At 34.2% G+C, this 20,190-nt stretch overlaps 1 protein-coding gene across 2 annotated transcripts in view; it reads left to right on the top strand.

The window, feature by feature from the left end:
* The window catches only part of KPNA1 (karyopherin subunit alpha 1), a 50,880-nt gene that overhangs the window by 12,110 nt on the left and 18,580 nt on the right, over nucleotides 1–20,190 (top strand). The window contains exons 2-6 of one of the 2 annotated variants that reach the window (XM_036218830.1): nucleotides 1,705–1,838; nucleotides 10,612–10,719; nucleotides 12,440–12,539; nucleotides 14,497–14,591; nucleotides 19,106–19,150. In XM_036218830.1, coding sequence (XP_036074723.1) covers nucleotides 1,710–1,838; nucleotides 10,612–10,719; nucleotides 12,440–12,539; nucleotides 14,497–14,591; nucleotides 19,106–19,150 — 477 coding nt within the window. In that variant the 5' untranslated portion in view covers nucleotides 1,705–1,709. The remainder of the gene's footprint in view (nucleotides 1–1,704; nucleotides 1,839–10,611; nucleotides 10,720–12,439; nucleotides 12,540–14,496; nucleotides 14,592–19,105; nucleotides 19,151–20,190) is intronic. The other variant, XM_016148083.2, reaches the window with a different exon arrangement.

Below are 20,190 nucleotides of genomic sequence, written 5' to 3' on the forward strand. Positions count from 1 at the left end.
TCGTATTTCTATAGACTTGTTATCAACAATTTGAAAGTGAAATTATGAAAACAGTTTTATTCCCAGTAGCATCAAAAAGATGAAAATAGGCATAAATTTAACAAAAGAAAAATGTGAAGCACTCTGAAAACTGAAATGTTAAATGAAAGAAGATCTTAGTTAATAGAAAACATCCCATCTTTGAGAATCAGTAGACTTAACATTGTTAAGGTGCTAATACTCTGCAAATTGACCTACATATTTAATACAGTTAATGTCAGAATCTCAGCAATCTTCTTTGTAGAAACTGACATACTGATTCTAAAATTCATATGGAATTGCAGGGTATTCAGAAGAGCCAACACAGTGTTGAAAAGAATAAAATAGGAATCACACATCTTGATTTCAGAACTTACTACAAAGGTAGTAATCGAGATTGTGTGAAATTGGCACAAGGAGACACATGCAGATCAATGGACTAGAATTGAGAGTTGAGAAATAAAACCATATATCTATGGTCGCCTGATTTTCAACAGGGGTATCAAGACCATTTAATGGAGAAAGAATAGTCTTCAACAAATGATGCTAGAACAACTGGTAGCCATATGCAAAAGAATGAAGTTGGGTCCTTACCTCATACCATGTGCAAAAATTAACTCAAAGTGGATCACAGTCCTAGATGTAAGAGCTAAAACTTTAAAGCTCTTAGAAGGGAACTTAGCGGTAATACTCCCTGAGTCTAACACTAAAAGCATGAGCAAAAAAAGAAAAAATAGATGAATTTAGACCATCAAAATTAAAAACTCTTCTGCTTCAAAGGACACCATTAAGGAAGTGAAAAGACAACCTATAGAATGAAAGAAAATATTTAAAAAATATATCTGATAAATATCTTCTATCTAGACTGTGTGAAGAACACAACTCGAATTTAAAAATGGGCAAAGAATCTGAATAGACTTTTTATGGATGATATACAGTTGAGAAATAAATATGTGAAAAGACATCTAGCCCACTAGGATGGCTAGAATCAAAAAGTCATGAAAGCAAGGTTGTGGAGATATTGGCAACTCTTTACTGCCAGTGAGACTGTAAAATAGTGCAGCCACTTTGGAAAAATATTTTGGCAGTTCCTCAAACGATTAATCAGAGTTACTATACGATCCAGCAGTTCTATCCCTAGGTATATACCTAAGAGAAATGAAAACATATGTCTATGCAAAACTTCTTTATAAATAATTATAGAAGTATTATTCATACTAGTCAAAAAGTAGAACTCAAATGTCCATCAGCTGATAAGCAGATAAATATATTGGAGTATGTCTGTACAGTAAGGTATTATTTAGCTATAAAAAGGAATAAAGTACTGATATGTGCTGCAACATGGATGAACTTTGAAAATATTATGCTAGGTGAAAAAAGCCAGGCACAAAAGATCAGACATATTTTATTCATATAAACTGTTTAGAATAGGAGTGATGGCTAAATGGTACAGTTTTTTTTGTTGTTGAAAATATATTTTAAAATTGGTGATGGTTGCACAGAGCTCTGAATATACTAAAAACTATTGAATCATACACTGTAATAAAGCTGTTTTAAAAAGTTACCATTTCTGGTGTCTCCATTATGGGCACGGGCATTTATATCTAAAAGGCTGAGCTGTTAGAATAGCAGAGCTCTTTATGGTAAACTAAACTCATCTGTTCCCTTCCTCTCTTATTTTGGTAGAAATCATGACCACCCCAGGAAAAGAGAACTTTCGCCTGAAAAGTTACAAAAATAAGTCCCTGAATCCAGATGAGATGCGCAGGAGAAGGGAAGAAGAAGGATTGCAGTTACGCAAGCAGAAAAGAGAAGAGCAGGTACGTCCTTTGCCCATATTAATTCCTTTTAAAGAACTTAATATTCCATTTTAAGCCTGAAACTACCTTTCTTAATTTTAATTTTAACAATGTTTACTATATAAAATCAACATGTTTTGGGGGTGGGAGAGAGCAGGAATGAAAAGTGGAATGTAAGGATGAAGAATCTCTTAGCTTCCTATGTTTCCAAAATAACCACTGTTTAGTACTTTGGCCTCTTTGTTTCTGGTATATTTTATTTTTCTGAGGTTGCAACTTCCTTAAAATTTTATGTGCATATTAATGAATTCTCAGGCTTTCCATTGTAGACTTTAATTCAAAAACATCTTTGAGATTTTGCTTTAAAACACTACATAATAAAAAAAATATAAAGATGTCTTTTTACTCCTAAATTCTGTATTATTCGAAGGACATTTAGGACCTTTTTTTTTTTTTTAATCATTTTAACTTGAAAACATCTACAGGAGAACCTGGTACTCACCTTTACTTTACCTTCCTCTAAAAATGCTTAGGACAAATGGTCCATCACTTTTGGCGAAGTAATTGAAAGATACAACCCTTAGGTGACTTTTTTTTTTGCTAAAGAGAGATTTTTGAACTTGGAAGGACCATTTTGATTCCCATACTATAACAGCTCCATAAAAGGCAAATGAACGATTCAGAACTCTTCATACCTGAGAAATAAAGTGATCTGTTATAAATATTTTGCAGTTATAGTGAGCTGGTCTCAGCATAAACTGGGTTTTGGAGTAACACTTCACTAGATAATCCAGTTAGTTGAAGTCTAAGAGTACATTACAACCTCAGTGTTTTGTTAGGGCCGTAGATGTTTTACTTAGACACTTTATCATTATTGTTAATTTTCACTGTTATGTTTGAGGGGCAGGGAGAGTTTGTAATATTATAATAGAGTTTATATTAACTGTAGCAAATTAAGTTACTAGTTTTTGACAGTCTGCTTTATCATCTTTGAAAGTAACCACTTATTTGTGAAAGAATGAGTTTTTCTTGGTTTCTCATTGCCTTTATCTGTGTGTCGTATTTGAAGTGGAACTTTTTCTTTGGATTAGCTTTATATTAGCTTCTATATTTCAGATAAAATTCAGAAATCATAACACCATTGTCATAGTTATATTCACATATATAAATGTGAATACATGTATGCACACGAGCACCAGTATAGGTCTGTATATAATCACATCCTATGCATCATATTTGGCATAAAGAAATTTGGAGCTGTAGTAATGGCACTCTACCATTAATAATGTTCATTAAAAATATTTCATACTCATTTACCTGCCTGAAGTATGTCCACATATCTGACTGAAAACATTTATAATTGAGATTTTGTCGTCTTCATTGTATGAGATCTGAAATTGTGCTCAGGCTTTAATAAAAATTTCTGAGATAAGTTTCTGGAATACTGCTCTATTCAGAATCTTAGTTTTGTTATTTTATATATGCCATCTTATGTAGGGAGAACTGGTAAAACTAATCAGGCTTAATATCACCACAATACTTGTTTCATGCCTAATTTGTAAAATAGTAAACATCAATAAAATACAGACTTATTTAGGTACTGTTTATCTTTCCACAGTTGCTTTGTCATCTGTCAAGAAAAGTCACAGGCCGAGGCCAGTTGAACAGCTAAATTTAAGGGTAGTATAGGAGTTGATGCTGCCGAGTATATAAAAGATAACTATATTTTAGGGCTATCCTTTTAGCAGACAAGTACTTAATATCTGTTATCTAGGGATCACTGTATAAATCACCTCTATTTGACACCGACAGACTAAACTAATACTTATGTTTGGCAAAAAAATTTTACTAGTTGATATTACTCTGATTGAGCCAGTATTTGTAATTTTTCATGTACAAAAAGATGAACACTTTACATTTACTGTTAAAATACTTTGACTTTAACACACCATTGCTAACTCAATCTGAGTAGGTAACAGTGCTGCTAAAAAGTTGTAAAAACCATAATGATGGATGGAGGCTTGCTCAGTGTTTTCAGTTACAAAAAATGTCTTGTTAAGTGAGCAGGTTGACAGACTTACAGACAACCAACTTTTCCCATTGGTTAAATCGGTTGACAAATTCAGGCAACATGTAGTCTGTAAATAAAGTATACAAATCATGATTGTTTTGTCAGTGTTTTTCTTTTTAAAAATTTATTTTTCTTTGAATAATACATGTACATAGTTGAAAAAGTTAAATAGTGTGAAATACTTGCAACCAAACCAGCAGTAGTCTCAATCCCAAGTAAACCACTTTCAACTCTCTTAACTGTTCAGTTCGGTTTATATTACAAAATTTCTAAGTAATATGTGTATGTTACTGTATATCTTCATCAAGTTAAAATATTATGCAGATATTGTGAGAGGTGATGATTTAAGCTCTTACACCACTCTTCCCCTTAACATCTGTCTTCCTAGTATAGTTGTATTATAATGTCTAAGTATTATTTGTTGCTCAGCTGAATAGTATACTGTGACATTTCCTTTCTTATACTTTTCCTAGAGTTAATTGTCTAATTTTTTTTACCTACTTGGCTTTCTTTGACTTCCTGGCTGCCATCTCATTTTCTCCTGCAGCTCTTTTAAATCATTTTTATATGATTTCCTACTTGGTTAAATTTCTCAGATAATTTATCAGTTCTAATATTTTTACTCTGGAGACCACCACTATACATTTTCTGTCCTTTTGCTCCAGTCAGTTTTGTTTATCCTGTGAGTTTGCTGTATAGCTGTCATCTTAGGACTTCCCTTGGCTGGGAATTTTTCATCTGTCTTGATATATGTGATAAATGGTATTGTGTTTTTAATTTCAAATTCCACTTGTTATCAGCAGTTGTATGGCTCTTGGCCTATAGTATTAAAGATCACTAACAGCATCCTATCATACCATATTAAAGATGCTGCCTGTGGATATAAATTTTGCAGTACCGGTAGATGTGATTAGGTTTGATTTGGGGGTCATGTAAATGTTTTAAGTAATTGTAAAACAAAATTAAATCAAAATGAGGGGGAAAATCCTTAAAAATAAAAAAGAATTAAATGGCTCTGTGTGTCATGCTTGTGGCTAAACCAGAGAGAGGAATTATTTTAATGCATTTAAAATATGGCAATATGATTCTCTCTCCTGGCATATATCTTAAGGACAAAAAGAAGTATAGACAAATCTTCAACTGCATTTAGTAATCAGAGGATTGATAGTTATTCTGAAACTATTTATATATAGATACAGCAAGTAAATATTTATGTTAATTTATGAACTTGGAGTTTTTAAATTAAGAACATATAGAAATATAAAAATCAAAGAAGTTATATAACTTCGAATTGGTACTTTCAGTAGGGATTCATGATGTATTTTTTTTTTTTAAAACACATACACACAACACACACACACACGCACACACACACTCCCAGCTCTGTCCTGAAAAGGCCTAGAAATAGTGAATTTCCTTACAGCAGTCAGCACCCTTAGCAGGCTGAGATTGTGGTCATTTAAATTTTTCTCTCACAGGAACAAGGCTGCTTGGAAAAATAGTTGATTCTTGATTAAAGAAAGGAAATGTTCAAGATGAACCTGTAATATTTTTTCATAATGTAAAGCAAAGAAGTAATTTAAGATCACTGCAGTTGTGCTGAAAAGACTTAGGAAGTGGCTTGTACAGGCTCCTATTAGCCAAAAGTGGATATTTTGAGAGTTCAAGACACCAGACATCAAGCAATAAATGACAGTGATCTCTAGAGATGGAAGCAAATGAAGTGAGCTCTGTGATTGCCTCAGTTCTCTGCCTCTGAGAGTTTTCAGGTTGCAACTCAGGGAGAGGGACCCAAGATATAATAAGATAGAGCCCGTAGCCTCCCTGAGTTGAGAAGACAGAGCTTAGGAGAGTCCAGGGAGACGAAGGTAAATAGAGTTCATAGGATGGAATACCAGAAAGGAGGGACCTCTGTATATAGAGAGAAGCCTGGAGCTCTTCAAAGAGTTTCCTGGAATATTCAGCAGAGTTCCGATCAGTATATGTGTTTGGGGAAACTCCAAGGCTATAGAAAATAGCATCCAAATGATTAGAGGGAATAGTGTCTGGTACTTACACAGGGCTAAGAACAGTGCCTGTTCTCCTAGCCAGACTAGGAAAACTCAGACTTCATGGGCCTTTATGTAGGGTATTGAGGAGAGTCTTGCCTCAGTAGTGGAGATTAATTTGCCATAGACTTCATTCTGCTCCAGACCTACCTACCACATCATAAAAACAAGATCTAGGCAGATCAGACTGTTTCTGTATAACTTAGCTGCATACCAGAATAACAGCCAAGAAGATTTATAGGTATACAAAAATATCCCATATTCAACAAAGTCAGATTGACTTTGGCATACAAAGATTACCAGGTGTACAAAGAAGCAGGAGAACATGACCATTAACGAGGACAAAAATCAATTGAAACTGACCCAGAGCTGACACAGAATTAGCAGAAAATGACATTAAAGCATTATTGTAACTATATTCCATATATTCAGAAGTTCAGTAGAGACATGGGAGATATACAAGAGACTCAAATTGAACTTCTAGAGATGAAAACTCTAATGTCTGAGAAGAATACACAGATAGGATCAATGTCAAATTAGAAATTGCAGAAGAAAATATTAGTGAACTTAAAGGGATAGAAATAGAAATTATCCAAAATGAATAAGAGGTGAAAGAATACACATACATGCATGCTCACTCATGGAAGAGAAGACATCAGGGAGCTATAGGACTACTTTATAAAAACCCAATACATGGACAACTAGAGTCCCTGAAGGAGAGGGGAGAGGGTAGAAGAGAAAAAAATATTGAAAAAAATAATGGCTAAAATTTTTTCATTATAGTCGAAAACTGTAAACCACTGATCCAAGAAACTCAGTGAATCCTAGTCACAAAAACATGAAGAAAACTACACCATGGTACATTATAACCAAACTACTCAAAACCAGTCAAAGAAAAAGGTCTTAGAAACACCCAGAGAAAACATGTTATATCCAGAGGAAAAAAGGGAAAGGTGACATTAAATTTCTCATTGGCAACATACAAGCCAGAAGACATTGGAAAATCTCAAGGAAAGAAACAGTCAACTTTGAATTCAATACCTGACAAAAATATTTTCATAAGCAGGGGTGAAATAAAGATGTGTTCAGATGTACAAAAACTGAAAGAATTCTTTACCACCAGACCTGAACTTCAAGCATTGTTAAAGGGGATCCTTTAGATGGAAGTAAAATAATGCACTGGATTACCTTGAAGCAAATCCCAGACATCAGCTATTTCATTTATAAATACTTCACTAAGTATCTAAAAAAAATACTTTTAAACTCAAACCAGAGTTACGTACTTTAAAAACTCATACAACTCAGCAACAAAAAACAATCCAATTAAAAAATGTGCAGAAGACCTGAACAGATTTTTGCAGAGGAAATACAGATGGCCAATACATATGAAAAGATGCTCAAGGTCACTGATCATCAGAGAAATGCAAATTAAAACCACAATGAGGTATCACCTCATACCTGTCAGAATGGCTATCACCAGTAAGTCAAAGAACAAGGGTTGGTGAGGATGTGGAGAAAAAGGAACCCTCATATACTGTTGATGGGATTGCAAATTGGTACAGCCACTATGGAAAACATTCTGGAGGTTTATCAAACAATTAAAAATGGATCTACCTTTTGACCCAGCAATTGTACTTCTGGGTATTTATCTGGAGAAAACCAAAACAATAATTTGTAAAAATCTATACACCCCTGTGTTCATTGCTGCACAATTTACAATAGCCAAGATATAAAAGCAACCTAAACGCCCATCAACAGATGATTGGATAAAGAAGTTATAGCTCATTTGCAAAATGGAATATTACTCAGCTATTAAAAAAATGAAATGCTACCATTTGCAAAGACATGGTTGGACCTAGGAGTTATGCTGAGTGAAATAAGAGAAAGATAAATATATGATTTCATTTATATACAGAATCTAAGGAACAAAAAGAACAAGCTAATCAAAAACAGACTCACAAATATAGAGGACAGTCTGGTGATGGCCAAGGAAGGGGGGTTGGAGGACTGGGAGGATGGGGTGAAGGGTTAAAGAAATACAAATTAGTAGTTGATAGATGGTCATGGAGATGGGGAGCATAGCATAGGGAATGCATTTAGCATTAATGTAATGGTTAGGTGTGGAGGGCCAGAGGGGAGAGAGTAATTAGGGGGATCATTGTATAAACTATATAAATATCTAACCAATATACTGTGTACTTGAAACTAATAAAAAAAAAGTGTAAAAAAAAAGTTAACAGTTCCTTAATATCAAGTATCTAATTAATACCTTCCAGTTTTTAACTTCAGCCTTTAGCCACCTTTAATGATCATTGCCTAGATCCATTACTAGGAGTTACAGTGATCATTCTATCATTCCTTCTGTTTTTACTAGCTAGCTGGTCATTTTAAAGAAGAGCTTTTCCTCAAGTTTTTGGTTTTCCTGAATTATTAATCAAATAGGAAAGAGAAATAATTGATTCTCTCCCTTTGTTTTCAAAATAGTTGGTTCCTTAGCATCTTCCAGTGGGACCCAGTAGAGTGTGAGTGTTTTAATGTTATTAAGAACTTACAGTGTTTAACATAATATTCCAGTTTATTGCAGCTGTTACTTTCTTTTGTCTTTTTTAAAAAACAACTCTTTAGCTGTATAGTTGATGTACTACAAAATGTACAATTCGATGTTTTGACATATTTATAGTCTGTAAAATCATCACTGTAAGATAGTGAACATATTTATCTCTCCCAAAATTTGCCTGGTACACCTCTGTAGTGTCAACTATTTGCCAAAATGGGGTGTACTACTTACCATCTCATTAGCAATATGTGGAGTTTCAGTTCCTCCACATCCTTGTCAATATTTGGTATGGTCAATCATTTTTATTTAACCTATTCTAAAGTGTGTGGAATACTATGCCGTTATTATTTTAATTTGCATTTTTCTAATGGCTAAAGTTAAGTGTATTTTTTCACATGCTTATATGCCATCTGTATACCTGCTTTTAATGAAATCTGTTTAAATATATTCCTTGTTTTCTACAGCTGATTTACATTTCGTACCTATTTTCTCAGCCCTTTTCTCTTTTATAATTTGGAGTATTTCTATTACAATGTCTTTAAATCCACTATTGTTTTTTTCTCTCATATCTAATCTGCTGTTAATTCCACCCAGCATTACTTTTCATCTGAAAAATTGTATTTTTCATTTCTTAAGTGTTTTGATTTGCTCCCCCTCCCCCCATGTTTTCTTCTCTCCCCTTATGATTATACTTCTCCTTTTTGAATATGTGGCTATATTTATAACAACTGTTTTAATGTCCTTGTCTAGTTTTCCACTTTTGTTATTTCTAGGTGTTAATTTTTCTCTTCCTTGTAGGATGTCTCTTCCATGTTTGGTAGTTATTGATTGAATGTCAAGCATTGTGAATTTGGCATTGATATTGGAGTTTTTTATATATATTTAAGTATAATTTTGTATTCTTTTAATATGTATAATCCAAACATTGTCATTGGATATAGTTAAGTTACTTGGAACCAGTTTGCTTTTACATGGGCTGGACCAGAACAGGCTTTAACTAGAGCTAATCGAGCATCACTACTGAGCCAATACCCTTCTGAGTATTCTACTCAATGCCCAGTGTATTAGAAGGTTTTTTTTTATAGCATCCAGTCAAAAGAAACTATTCCTTGACCTGTGTGACCTCTGAAAATGTTCTGCATGTCCCTTTTCCAGCTTTAGATCTTTTCCTACATACCTGCACTGATCGGCACTAAGCTAAAGACTAAAGGATAACATTTTGCAGATTTTTGGAGTTCTCTCTGTGTTCATCTCTCCTTTTCAGTACTCTGCATTGTGGATTCTAGATCTAACCTTCTTGATTCTCAACTCTGTCTCCTCCAGGTCCTGTTTGGGTTCATCCTCCCTGTGCTGCAACCTGGAAACTCTCCAGGCAATAAACTGAAGCAATCATAGGACTAATGTTGTTTCTTTCTTTTCTGAAGGATTATTGCCTGTGCTGTCTATTGTCCAATGGCTTAAACACATTATTTTATGGATTTTTGTCTGCTTTTTTAAAGTCATGTAAGATGAGAGGATAATTATTTTTACTCTCATGGCTCGATGAATAAATGTACTGCTAAAGATTGTTAAGGATGTGATGGAAACCACCTTAGTGGGCTGCCTTTGGAGATAACTGTTCTCCTTTGCCTATACAAATTAATGGATGCTTTGAAGTAATTGTTCACGTGGTAGTCATTTACTGTCACTGGTTGCTAGACAGATTGGGAAGGCCAGGAAGCCTCAGTCCACTATCTTTGAGGGTTAGGAGCAAAGCATTAAGTCATCCTGACATCATTTTCATACTAATTTCTCCTGATGTATTGTGACTATTATATCACCTACTTTACCTAGAAGAAAGAGGCCAAGCCTGCCCCAGCCCCTTTTTCTATGTCACGCAGTGTCAGACATCTCAGTAAGTTTTACCATATCAAGTGATAGTTAATTGCAGTATATTATAAGACTTTAGAGAAGTCTAAAGGAGTTCATCAGGAAATGTTGAAGGCAGCACTAACTTAAGAATTTTTTAAATGAATTTCAAAATTTTTCATCCTTATTACCTTTTAAATGGGGTGCCTAGTGTTTGGCTGTTGAACTCCCTTGTGCTAGAATTGCTTTAGTAACAGTCTTATTTTTCAGTTATTCAAGCGAAGGAATGTTGCTACAGCAGAAGAAGAAACGGAAGAGGAAGTTATGTCAGATGGAGGCTTCCATGAGGCTCAGATTAATAACATGGAGATGGCACCAGTAAGTAAGATAATACAGAAACTCTTTTTTAGTGTTTTTCTGATAAACATGAGGTTTTGATCTCTATGTTTTTTTAAAAAGGTTACAGGCTAAGAAAAAAAGTACTTGGCATTTAATTTTAAAAAAGAAGCCATGTATTTAATCTCAGGGTTTATTATATTTTAAATAATGCCACTAAACAGGATTAACTAAATTATGAGGATTAATTCAGGTATTAAGCCTTACAAAGATAATTATGAAATAAAATTATTCCCTAAAAGTTGACTAACAGATACTTTAAAGGAAGTCTCATTTCATTACTCATTTTAGTTACAGAATGGGACATGTCTATATGATTTCCAAAATTGGTTCCATATCACAACTATTGGAATTTTCTATTATAACCCATTTTGTAACTGTATTGAGGTTATATAGATAAAAATTATGCTTTATATTGATCACACCTGTTTAGATTTCCATTTTGTAATAAATTTGATAATGTTTCAATAGATCATACATATATGTGTATATATATTTATACATGGTTTTCAGAAAAAAAAAAATCTCTTTTACTTCAGTCACCCATTTTCTTTGCCCAGTGGCAACCACTGTTGTTAGAGTCTTATTCTTTTTGAGAAGATAAATTTTTTCCCCTTTCTTTTTTTCCCCATGGTGACATATTATGCACAGTATTTTGTAGATTTTCCCAGGAGAGGATGCAGAGTTCTTGGGTGTTGGAACTTAAATACTATGATGTAAAGTTAATGACACTTAAATACTATGAATGTGAAGTGAGTACATCATATGTTATAAGGGGATAAGAAAGAGAAGCAAATATATATATATAACAGAATTGTGTAGGTACCTTTGTTCAGGAATCAGTCTTGTAAGTTTCAAAGCAGTTACTTTTCTGACTTTTAAGAGCAGAATGCTTCATTCTCCCCATGGGGATTCTTAAGTATTAGGTACTGCTTACTGTCTAGCATTTACAACTCTGGAGATAGTTAAATACTGATATGGGAGATGATGGGTTGTAGTGAGAAATAGAAAAGTTCTAAAGCAAGAAAATAGTAGATAGAAAACTGGAAAGTTTTAATCAAACAAAAAATAGAAATTAAATAAATTTAAGAATCAGCTATTGAATTTAGCAGTGGCTAGAATCTGTGATTTATACAAGACTATACTCATTCAGTATATATTTGTTGAGCATCTACTATATGCTAGCTATCAGTGGTAGAGTAGTAATATAGGGTCTTTGGCTTTTAAGGAGTTTACAGAATACTGGGGGGACCTGGGCAATAATCAAATAACCAAGAAAAATATATATCTGATGTCAAAAGGGCTGGACACCTGATTAAAATAGAGTGATGGGATAGAGATGGAGTGACCGCTGTAGATTTAAAGGTCATGAAAAGCCTTTTAGAATTTAACATTTAATCTGAATGACAAGGAATAGCTAGCCCTTTCATGAACAAGGAGAGGAAGAATAATAAAACACCTTGTCTTAGTATTTATTAAGATTACTACTTTCTCACTGTTGTGAGCTTTTTAATGATGAAGAATAAGGCTTCATCACATTATTAATCATTTTATGTTTTCCTACATGTAAAGATTGTCCTCCCTTTGTGTACTTCTTGTAGATAAATGTGATTAACTTAATAATGTGGCCACAATTTGTCTTTGTTTTTCTTTGAATTAAAGTTAAAATTTCATTATATTTGCTTTTTGTTTGTGATCCCAGGGTGGTGTTATTACTTCCGACATGATTGAAATGATATTTTCCAATAGTCCAGAGCAACAGCTTTCAGCAACGCAAAAATTCAGAAAACTGCTTTCAAAAGGTACATTCTGAATATGTTAAGTATATTTTTTCACTTCTTTGCAAAATACTACTTTCCCATAACCTGTTTTCACATCACAAATAACTTGCTTTGGAGTGTGGCTGTAAACAATAAAAGGACACATATAAACATGTATAATTATGAGCTATGGCTAACTTTTAGATTTCCTTACTGATTTATGTGATCTTACCAGGACCAAAAAGCAGCATTATTTTCATTTATGAGCTGTTTTATAAAAAACCTTAAAGAGAACAAACAGTAGTCAGTATTTCATGTTAATTCATATTGAGGAACTCCACTCTTTTTTAAGAAAAAGTTTAAAAATATCACTTGAAAGAGCAATGATTGTTGATTTTAATGTTAGCAGTTTATCACTAAAATTAAGTATGAATTTATCGGTAGTCAGGGAAACTACCTTTTGGATAATTAGAGTAGAATGGAATATGATACTTCTTGTCATCTGGGCAAGTGAAAAGAACTCTGGAACTGGTGAACCATGTTAAAATGTAGGTAGTAAATACTTAAAACAGCTGACCCCCCCAGTAGTAAGTTACAGTTGTTTGGAATTATTAGTGATAAATTAGTATATTCCTTGAGGTTAACTGGAGTAAAAACCTACCACCATAACAAAAAAAATTGTTTTTTACATGACAACTTATTAAATATTGGAAGGCCATTATAATGTACACCTTCTCCATACATCTACAAATGTCTCTTTTCAGCATGTTGAAAAGCCCATAATGTGGCTTTTTAAGACCTTTCACCACTAGTGCATGTATTTCCTGCATGTATTCTAGTTTGCCAGTCACCCCTCTTAAAAATGTGATAACTGGAATTATAGTATCACAGATGTGTTACTACTCAGTGATGAGAGATTGCCTTCCCTTGCCTGAGACTACAGTCCAATATTGTATTCTAAAATTGCATCAACCAAAGTCATGGCTTAGTAATTTTTCATTGTATTTGCAGCAGTCTAAACTCTCTAGCATTCTTCTTTATGAACTATTTTTAAGTTTTGTCTGTGAAGTTATGTGGATTTTCTCTTAAATTGCTTTTTAAAAGATTTGATTGCTGAGTTTTGCTTTACCCCTGTTGCTGTATTGCCAATTTTGGCTTATTGTTCTTTCTATATGTCGTTTCTGTGATCTCACGTATTAACAGCATTATTAGAGTATCAGATTTATTCTGTTTATTTTTGAGTGATTGATAAAAGTGTCGAACCAGGCAAAGAACGTGTCATTTTAGCTCTCTCCAAATTAACATTGAACCATTAGACACCTCCTTCAGGAAGACTATTGACTTGGCTAAGAATTCCTAGTAGTGCTATAATCCAGCTGCCATTTTTCTTGCATTGCTACATGAATGTCATCACAAATTTTGTCAAATCTCTTGGTGAAATTACTATGCTGATTGTTTAGTACATTTCCTATCAAGATACTCTGTTGTTGTAAATGAGATTAATTTGGCAAGTCATCCTTGGTCAGTTGTTGCTGGCTTCTACTTAATGCTACAGCTGCAAAATTAAATCCTGCAAGCACACTCAGGATCTCCTAATTTAATTTCTCAGGACAGTTCATGTTAAAATAGATAAACAATGAACCATACAAAGCAAAAGGGCTAGAAGGAAGGGAGTATGCTAAAATAATAACAGTCATTGTCTTCAGATGGTTTTTCCTCTACTTTCTAAGTTTTCTAAATAGTAGAGGTGACAATTTTAATTTTGAATTTTGCTGAACATTTCCATGTAAAGGCTTATGTTATTGTGAAACCTTTCAAGCTACCCCAGTCTCAAAGTGACCAAACTCAGTTTTACATTTTTTTGTTTGTTTTTAGATTTCTAACATGAAAAGAGATGCTAAAATGGAGGGAGAGATATTATGAAGTAATTTTGAGCTATAAAGTCTTTGCACTGAAATCAAAGAATTGTTTTTCTTCTTTTTATTTTATGGGGAGACAGAACCTAATCCTCCTATTGATGAAGTCATCAGCACACCAGGAGTAGTGGCCAGGTTTGTGGAGTTCCTCAAACGAAAAGAGAATTGTACACTGCAGGTGCGAACCATTTTCATTTCTTGTCTCAGATCTTAACTCCCTTTCCGAATTTACATTTTGTATACAGATTTATTACTTTTTAAAATGTATGCAAAGAGTTAATTTTTTGATAATGATATTTCTGATAATCCCATTGCAAGCTTCTTTGGTAGTTTTAACATCCAGGGCCTTGGTAAAACTCTTTAGAATTCTTGTCATTTTTAGTTATGTAAAAGATTATTTTATGGTGATTATGGATAATACTTATCTAGTAGGGAATTATTGGCAGTAGAGGAGCCAATAAGTGTGGGCTATGTAAAATTTGGTTTTGAAAGCTTTTAAGATTATACTTCTTGGGTTTCTCAGGGCTGTGTAACAGACTAGATCAGAGGTTCACTTACTGCCAAATCTGGTTCTAACTAATCCTTTCTCCGATCCCAAGAGAACTGACAAGGAGATAGCCTTATCAAGAGTCTGTATGCTTTCTGCTATGTTAATTTAGTCTGTCAATACTGTATCACATAGGGGTCCAAGTACACATTATGCAACGTCTGGATTGCATAGTTCTTGAAGTAAAAAGAACCATTGTCAACTGACTCTCATCCTGGGAGTAATTTAGAAATTTTTAAATACTATTTTGTTCCTAAATAAAGTCGGATCTCTTAGTATATTGGTAATTTTTCAATAGTGAGACTTTGTTGGAGTAACCAGCTGAATTAATTTCTATGTTCTTTAACAAATACCTGTGATACTTAAATTCTCACTTGAAAGATCTAACCTGAAGGGCTCAGATCCTTTAGAGAGACTCTGCAACTGTAAAAATTGTTTAGGTGCAAAGTATATCACAAAATTGGATTATTTTTCCAAGTAAATATCTGCCAATAACAAGTTAATAAAGATAACTTTCACCCTTTTGTTTGCTTTGCCATCCTCTGACGCTGTAGGGAATGGGGCATTTTCGTAAATGACAACCCTTTCCCCAGGTTCCTTACTGTCCAGAGCATTATAGATAATTTATAAGACTTAATGCTTTGTCTTGATATTTTCTCTCCTTTCCTTCTGCCCCACCTTTCTCCCTTTTTTACTCTCTTTGTTGCGGTGATGAGTTCCTTCCAGAGGAAAAACAGGAAATCCAGAAAAGGTAGAGTACTTCAGTGTCCCATCAGTTTTTCTTCTCCAGTTTGACATTTACTAATCCCCAAATTTATTTGAATTAAGATCCTGTTTTGCTAGCTGCCTTCTGGATTGTAATTCTGGTCCCCACCTAAGGCCAGGATCACCGGACATCTGAAAAATAATCAGATTCACCTAGAATGCAAGGAAAGAAAGACTTATTTTCAGAAAAAAAAGGAAATCCAGACAACCAACACTGCAGAGAACAGAGCCTGAGCCCCTAAGCAACCTGCCAAGAGAACCAGAGGAACCAAATGAAGAGCCTTACTGCAGTTTATCATTTGAAAAGCTTTGTAGGAGGTGGGAGGTAGGGAAACTTACCGTTTTGTTCATGTGAAAATGTTTTTTTCTGTCCTATCTCTTGACAGAGTAGTTCTGAGTTACCGAATTTATTCCTGGATCTAGCAGTTTTTAATAGGTGGTTGCAGAAGTCCAGTTTCTTAACGTGATAAAGAAAGATGGTATAACCTCCAAGGCCTAAAATGAAAAGTCACAGGAATGGGTGTTACCCCATCTCTACATTCTCCAGTACTCTCTAAAGAGTACAGTATGTTCACTCAGACAGTGTCCTCTCCTGGCTAATGTGTAAATTCTACATCGTTTTTGATTCTGTAATCCTAGAATTTGTATCTTTAACACATCCAAAGATGAATGCCTTCAGAAATCTCTAATTTATTTCTATCTAAATGATCAGATTCCACCCTTATGCAAACTAGTAATTAAGCTGAAAGATTGAGAAATAATTCCTCTGGAAGCAACCACCTCATGATTTTTACCTTAGCTGTCCAAAGACTGAGAAATAACCAATTTGTTTATTATCTAAATGTCACCCCCAGCTTTTCTTCTGTGTACATTTAAGCACAACATGGTGTTCTTTATCCAGTGTGACTAATGGGTAACCTTGAGTACCCCAGAAGCAGGAGGAGCAAGTATATTAATGGAGACCTTAGGGCCAGGAAGCTTCGTGCTCAAATTATTAGATGTGCTCTGGGAAGCTTGGAGGGTACTCCTTCCTGTCTTTTTGGAGAGCACTAGGATGTAAGTTGTCTGGGATACTCCTACCTGCTTACTAGAAAATTGAATAGTGTGTATTTGGAATAGGGCTTTTGCTAATTCTCTTCAGAAAAGAGATTAATAATATATGGTCATAATAGCTAAACTCAGTAATAATCCTTTGGACAAACAATCTATTCATTTCACAGATAAAGAACTGTGAATCCTAGTGGAGGGTCTCTTTATTTTACTGACTTTCCTTATCCCCAAATCAGTTAAGTGCCTCAAACCAGGAAGATAAAAATGCCTGATTTGGGCAGTGTTATCCAGATACTCACTTGCCCTCGAATGAGAAGAACATGGGTGGAATCTAGGATTTTGGAAGCAAACAATACCATTTGGCTAAGAACATTCTCAAGCTCAGTGACGTGTAGGGCTCAAACATACTTGAGCCCTTGACATGAGACAGTCTGCTTTATGATGTATTTCCTGTGCCCACTCTGTAGGCCCTTCGAACTGTCCTTTGCAGTGCTGAGATGTTACATTCTCAAACCTTACAGAAGCTTATAAAAAATATTTAGAAATAAGTAAATTGCCTCCTCGTTCCAATCATTAGATAGATACTTCTCTTAAAGTCATAAATTTGAAATGGTATAGTTTCTCCATTCCTGCCTCTCTCATCCCTTCTGTAAGCTTCATGCAATAAACTGCAGTAAGCCTTCATCCTCCTACATCTTTTCCCATCCTTTTGTACCCTCTACCTTTCTTGAAAGGTTGCTCAGGTGACTCAGGCGCTGTTCTCTGCAGAGTTTGATATCTGGGTTTATTTTTCTGATGTGAGCCTTTCTTTTCACTTGCTCTCCAGGTGAGCCTGGCATTTGCTAGGAACCAGAGTGGACCCGGCAAAGTGGCCAGCAACAGAGTCCTGATCCAAATGGAGAAAGGGAACCAGGCGTACCTCAACCTGGAGTGGGAAACTTGATAGGAGGTCAGAAGTATTTCAGCTTTGGATTTTCATTTTCCTTATTTAAGGAACTGAGCACCGGAAGGTAGACACTGAGGAAAGGAAGAGAGAAAATATCAAATATTCAGTGTGCCTTTCAGATTTCAGTTGTAGCTTTATTTAGCAAGCTATGGATAGTGAAAACTAATGGAATTAAAATTTATAAGCAATCAGAATTGCATGACAGGTTGTTTCCTTGCATGATGGAACATCATGTGTTTCCTTGGAACACTTAAAAGGACATAGAAGTAAAGATGATAGGTATTTTGACTACCATGTATTATTTTAGGTAGTATCATTTCTTAGGTTTTTTTTTTTTTTTTCATTTCATGTTACCGATTTGTTTTTGAGTCACATGGTTATTTATGTTTTTGGCCATTTCTCTCATAACTTTATGCAATTGTTTTTGCTGTCAGCTCTGGGCTTTCCCATTTCACAACTCTTTTCTTGTGTTAAATTCTAACCTAGGATCCAAGGCTTAAACTTTAAAAAGAACCAAAAAGTGACCACAATACTCAGTGAAAAGAGAAGTTACAAAGTTCACAGTACGATAGTTTTTTAAAAACATACTTAATATTAAACACATTTGAAAGTTGCATCTTCCAACACCTTAACAGGGGCCTATACTCATGGGGTTTTAACTTTTTTTCTCTTTCTTCTTTCTCTCATTCATACTTATCTACATATATATCACACATATTTACATCTTGGTATAGAAAATTGCACAAATAAAACTCGATGAGTTTTTATGAGGAAAAACATTAATGAGCACCCTGTGTGTATGTTTTAATGTCTTATTAACGCATGAATATGATTGAGTTTTCTGTGACCTTCTGATTATAGTTATTCATCTGTTTGTGTCTCCAGTAATGGCAGAACTAATTTCTGATTTCCTTTTTTACCAAGAGAACCTTTCTGTTCTGAGGTTATCATCATTGTGTACTTCTTAGTAATAAACTTAACTCTGGTACATTCTTATTTTGCTGAGATGTCTTGATTTCCAGTTTTCTTCCTTCCATGTTCAGGCTATTATTCACTTATTCCTAATTTTCCTAATCATTGTCACTCTTATTTTATTTTGCTTCTTCATTTTCTTTACTTCAGTAACATCTGGAATTCCCTCTCTTTTCCTGTGAGACCATTGGTCATGAGACAAATAGCAGTTTGAACTATGGCAGCAATTACTGTTCTCATTGATAAGTCTTTAATATATTTTTTATCTACCCAGGTTATTGTTACTATTTCTATTGTGTTGAAATCACACTGCAATTTGTTTTCTCTTTGATATAGATTGGTATGTATGCTGATCTTGCTCATTCTTTACAGATTTTTGCTTTTTCTCACAGTTTTTATTTCTTTGACTTAGTCTCTGCAGTATCTGACTACTCCGTTGAACTTTGAGCTGCTTCTGGTAGGAAAGTTTGCTTTTGTACTCACATCATACGTCTGTTTTACTAATTATTTTCCTAGTAAGCAAAAGAAACAACATATTAGGTAAACTGCATTTTCTTTTTAGTACCCACTAAATAATCTGACATATTGTTAATTTGAAATTTCTGGCCCTAGATACCAAAACTACAATTGGAAAGATTCTTGTCAGTATTACAGATATATGTCAGAGAGGAAACTGTGAAAGAGGAAGCCAGAGAGAGAGGCTGGCTACATAAGTATATTAGAAGAGGAGGCTATAAGCTAGTTCTCTTTGGCTGTGTGACATTACTCCAATCATTAGTCAGATTGTTGGATCTTTTTCTGATAGTTTCCTCATTGATAAACTAGAAAAGCCAGGCTTCTCTGGGTGGTTGTGAAGAAACACCTGAGCTTTGAAAATAGAAAGTACTGTACAAAAGTAAAGTTTCAATTCAGACATTGAAAAGAGTTTGAGCATTGGTTTCAATAGTGATTTAATTACAGATGTGATATATGATGAGTTTTTTTTTTGTGATAGTGTTTAAAAGTGAGATATACTTTATCTCACTTGTATATCTTACATGTAAAAGTTTCTTTGTTCTCTTCTTTAATTGTTTTCTGCTGTGAATTTGCTACAATTCAAATGGCTTTGGACTGTACTAATCAGATTATCTTCTCATTTCTTCCATCTTTCCCCACCCTTTATGATTGATGTTTTAGTTTTTCACATGACAACTGCATTTCAGTTGACCCAAAGCTTAGAAGAGTCACAACTCCATTTTTTGATGACTTTTATTGATCTCTCATTCAAGGGGCATACTACTGAATTTTTTTTGTGTGTATGTGCTTCAGTAAAGGATACAAAGAAGACAAAACAGGAGAAGGAAACAAGACTAAAGTTTAATTAAGAACTCTTAACTAAAATAGAATTCTAAGACTTCATTCTTGGATTTTAATAGTTTTTTCCTAGATTTCTCCATATTAGATTAAAGAGTCAGGTTAGTGTAGAGACGGGTAGAAATGTTAGCTGCATTTTTCATT

The sequence above is a fragment of the Rousettus aegyptiacus genome, unplaced genomic scaffold, assembly GCF_014176215.1.
Source record: "Rousettus aegyptiacus isolate mRouAeg1 unplaced genomic scaffold, mRouAeg1.p scaffold_m13_p_4, whole genome shotgun sequence".
Lineage (NCBI taxonomy): Eukaryota > Metazoa > Chordata > Mammalia > Chiroptera > Pteropodidae > Rousettus > Rousettus aegyptiacus.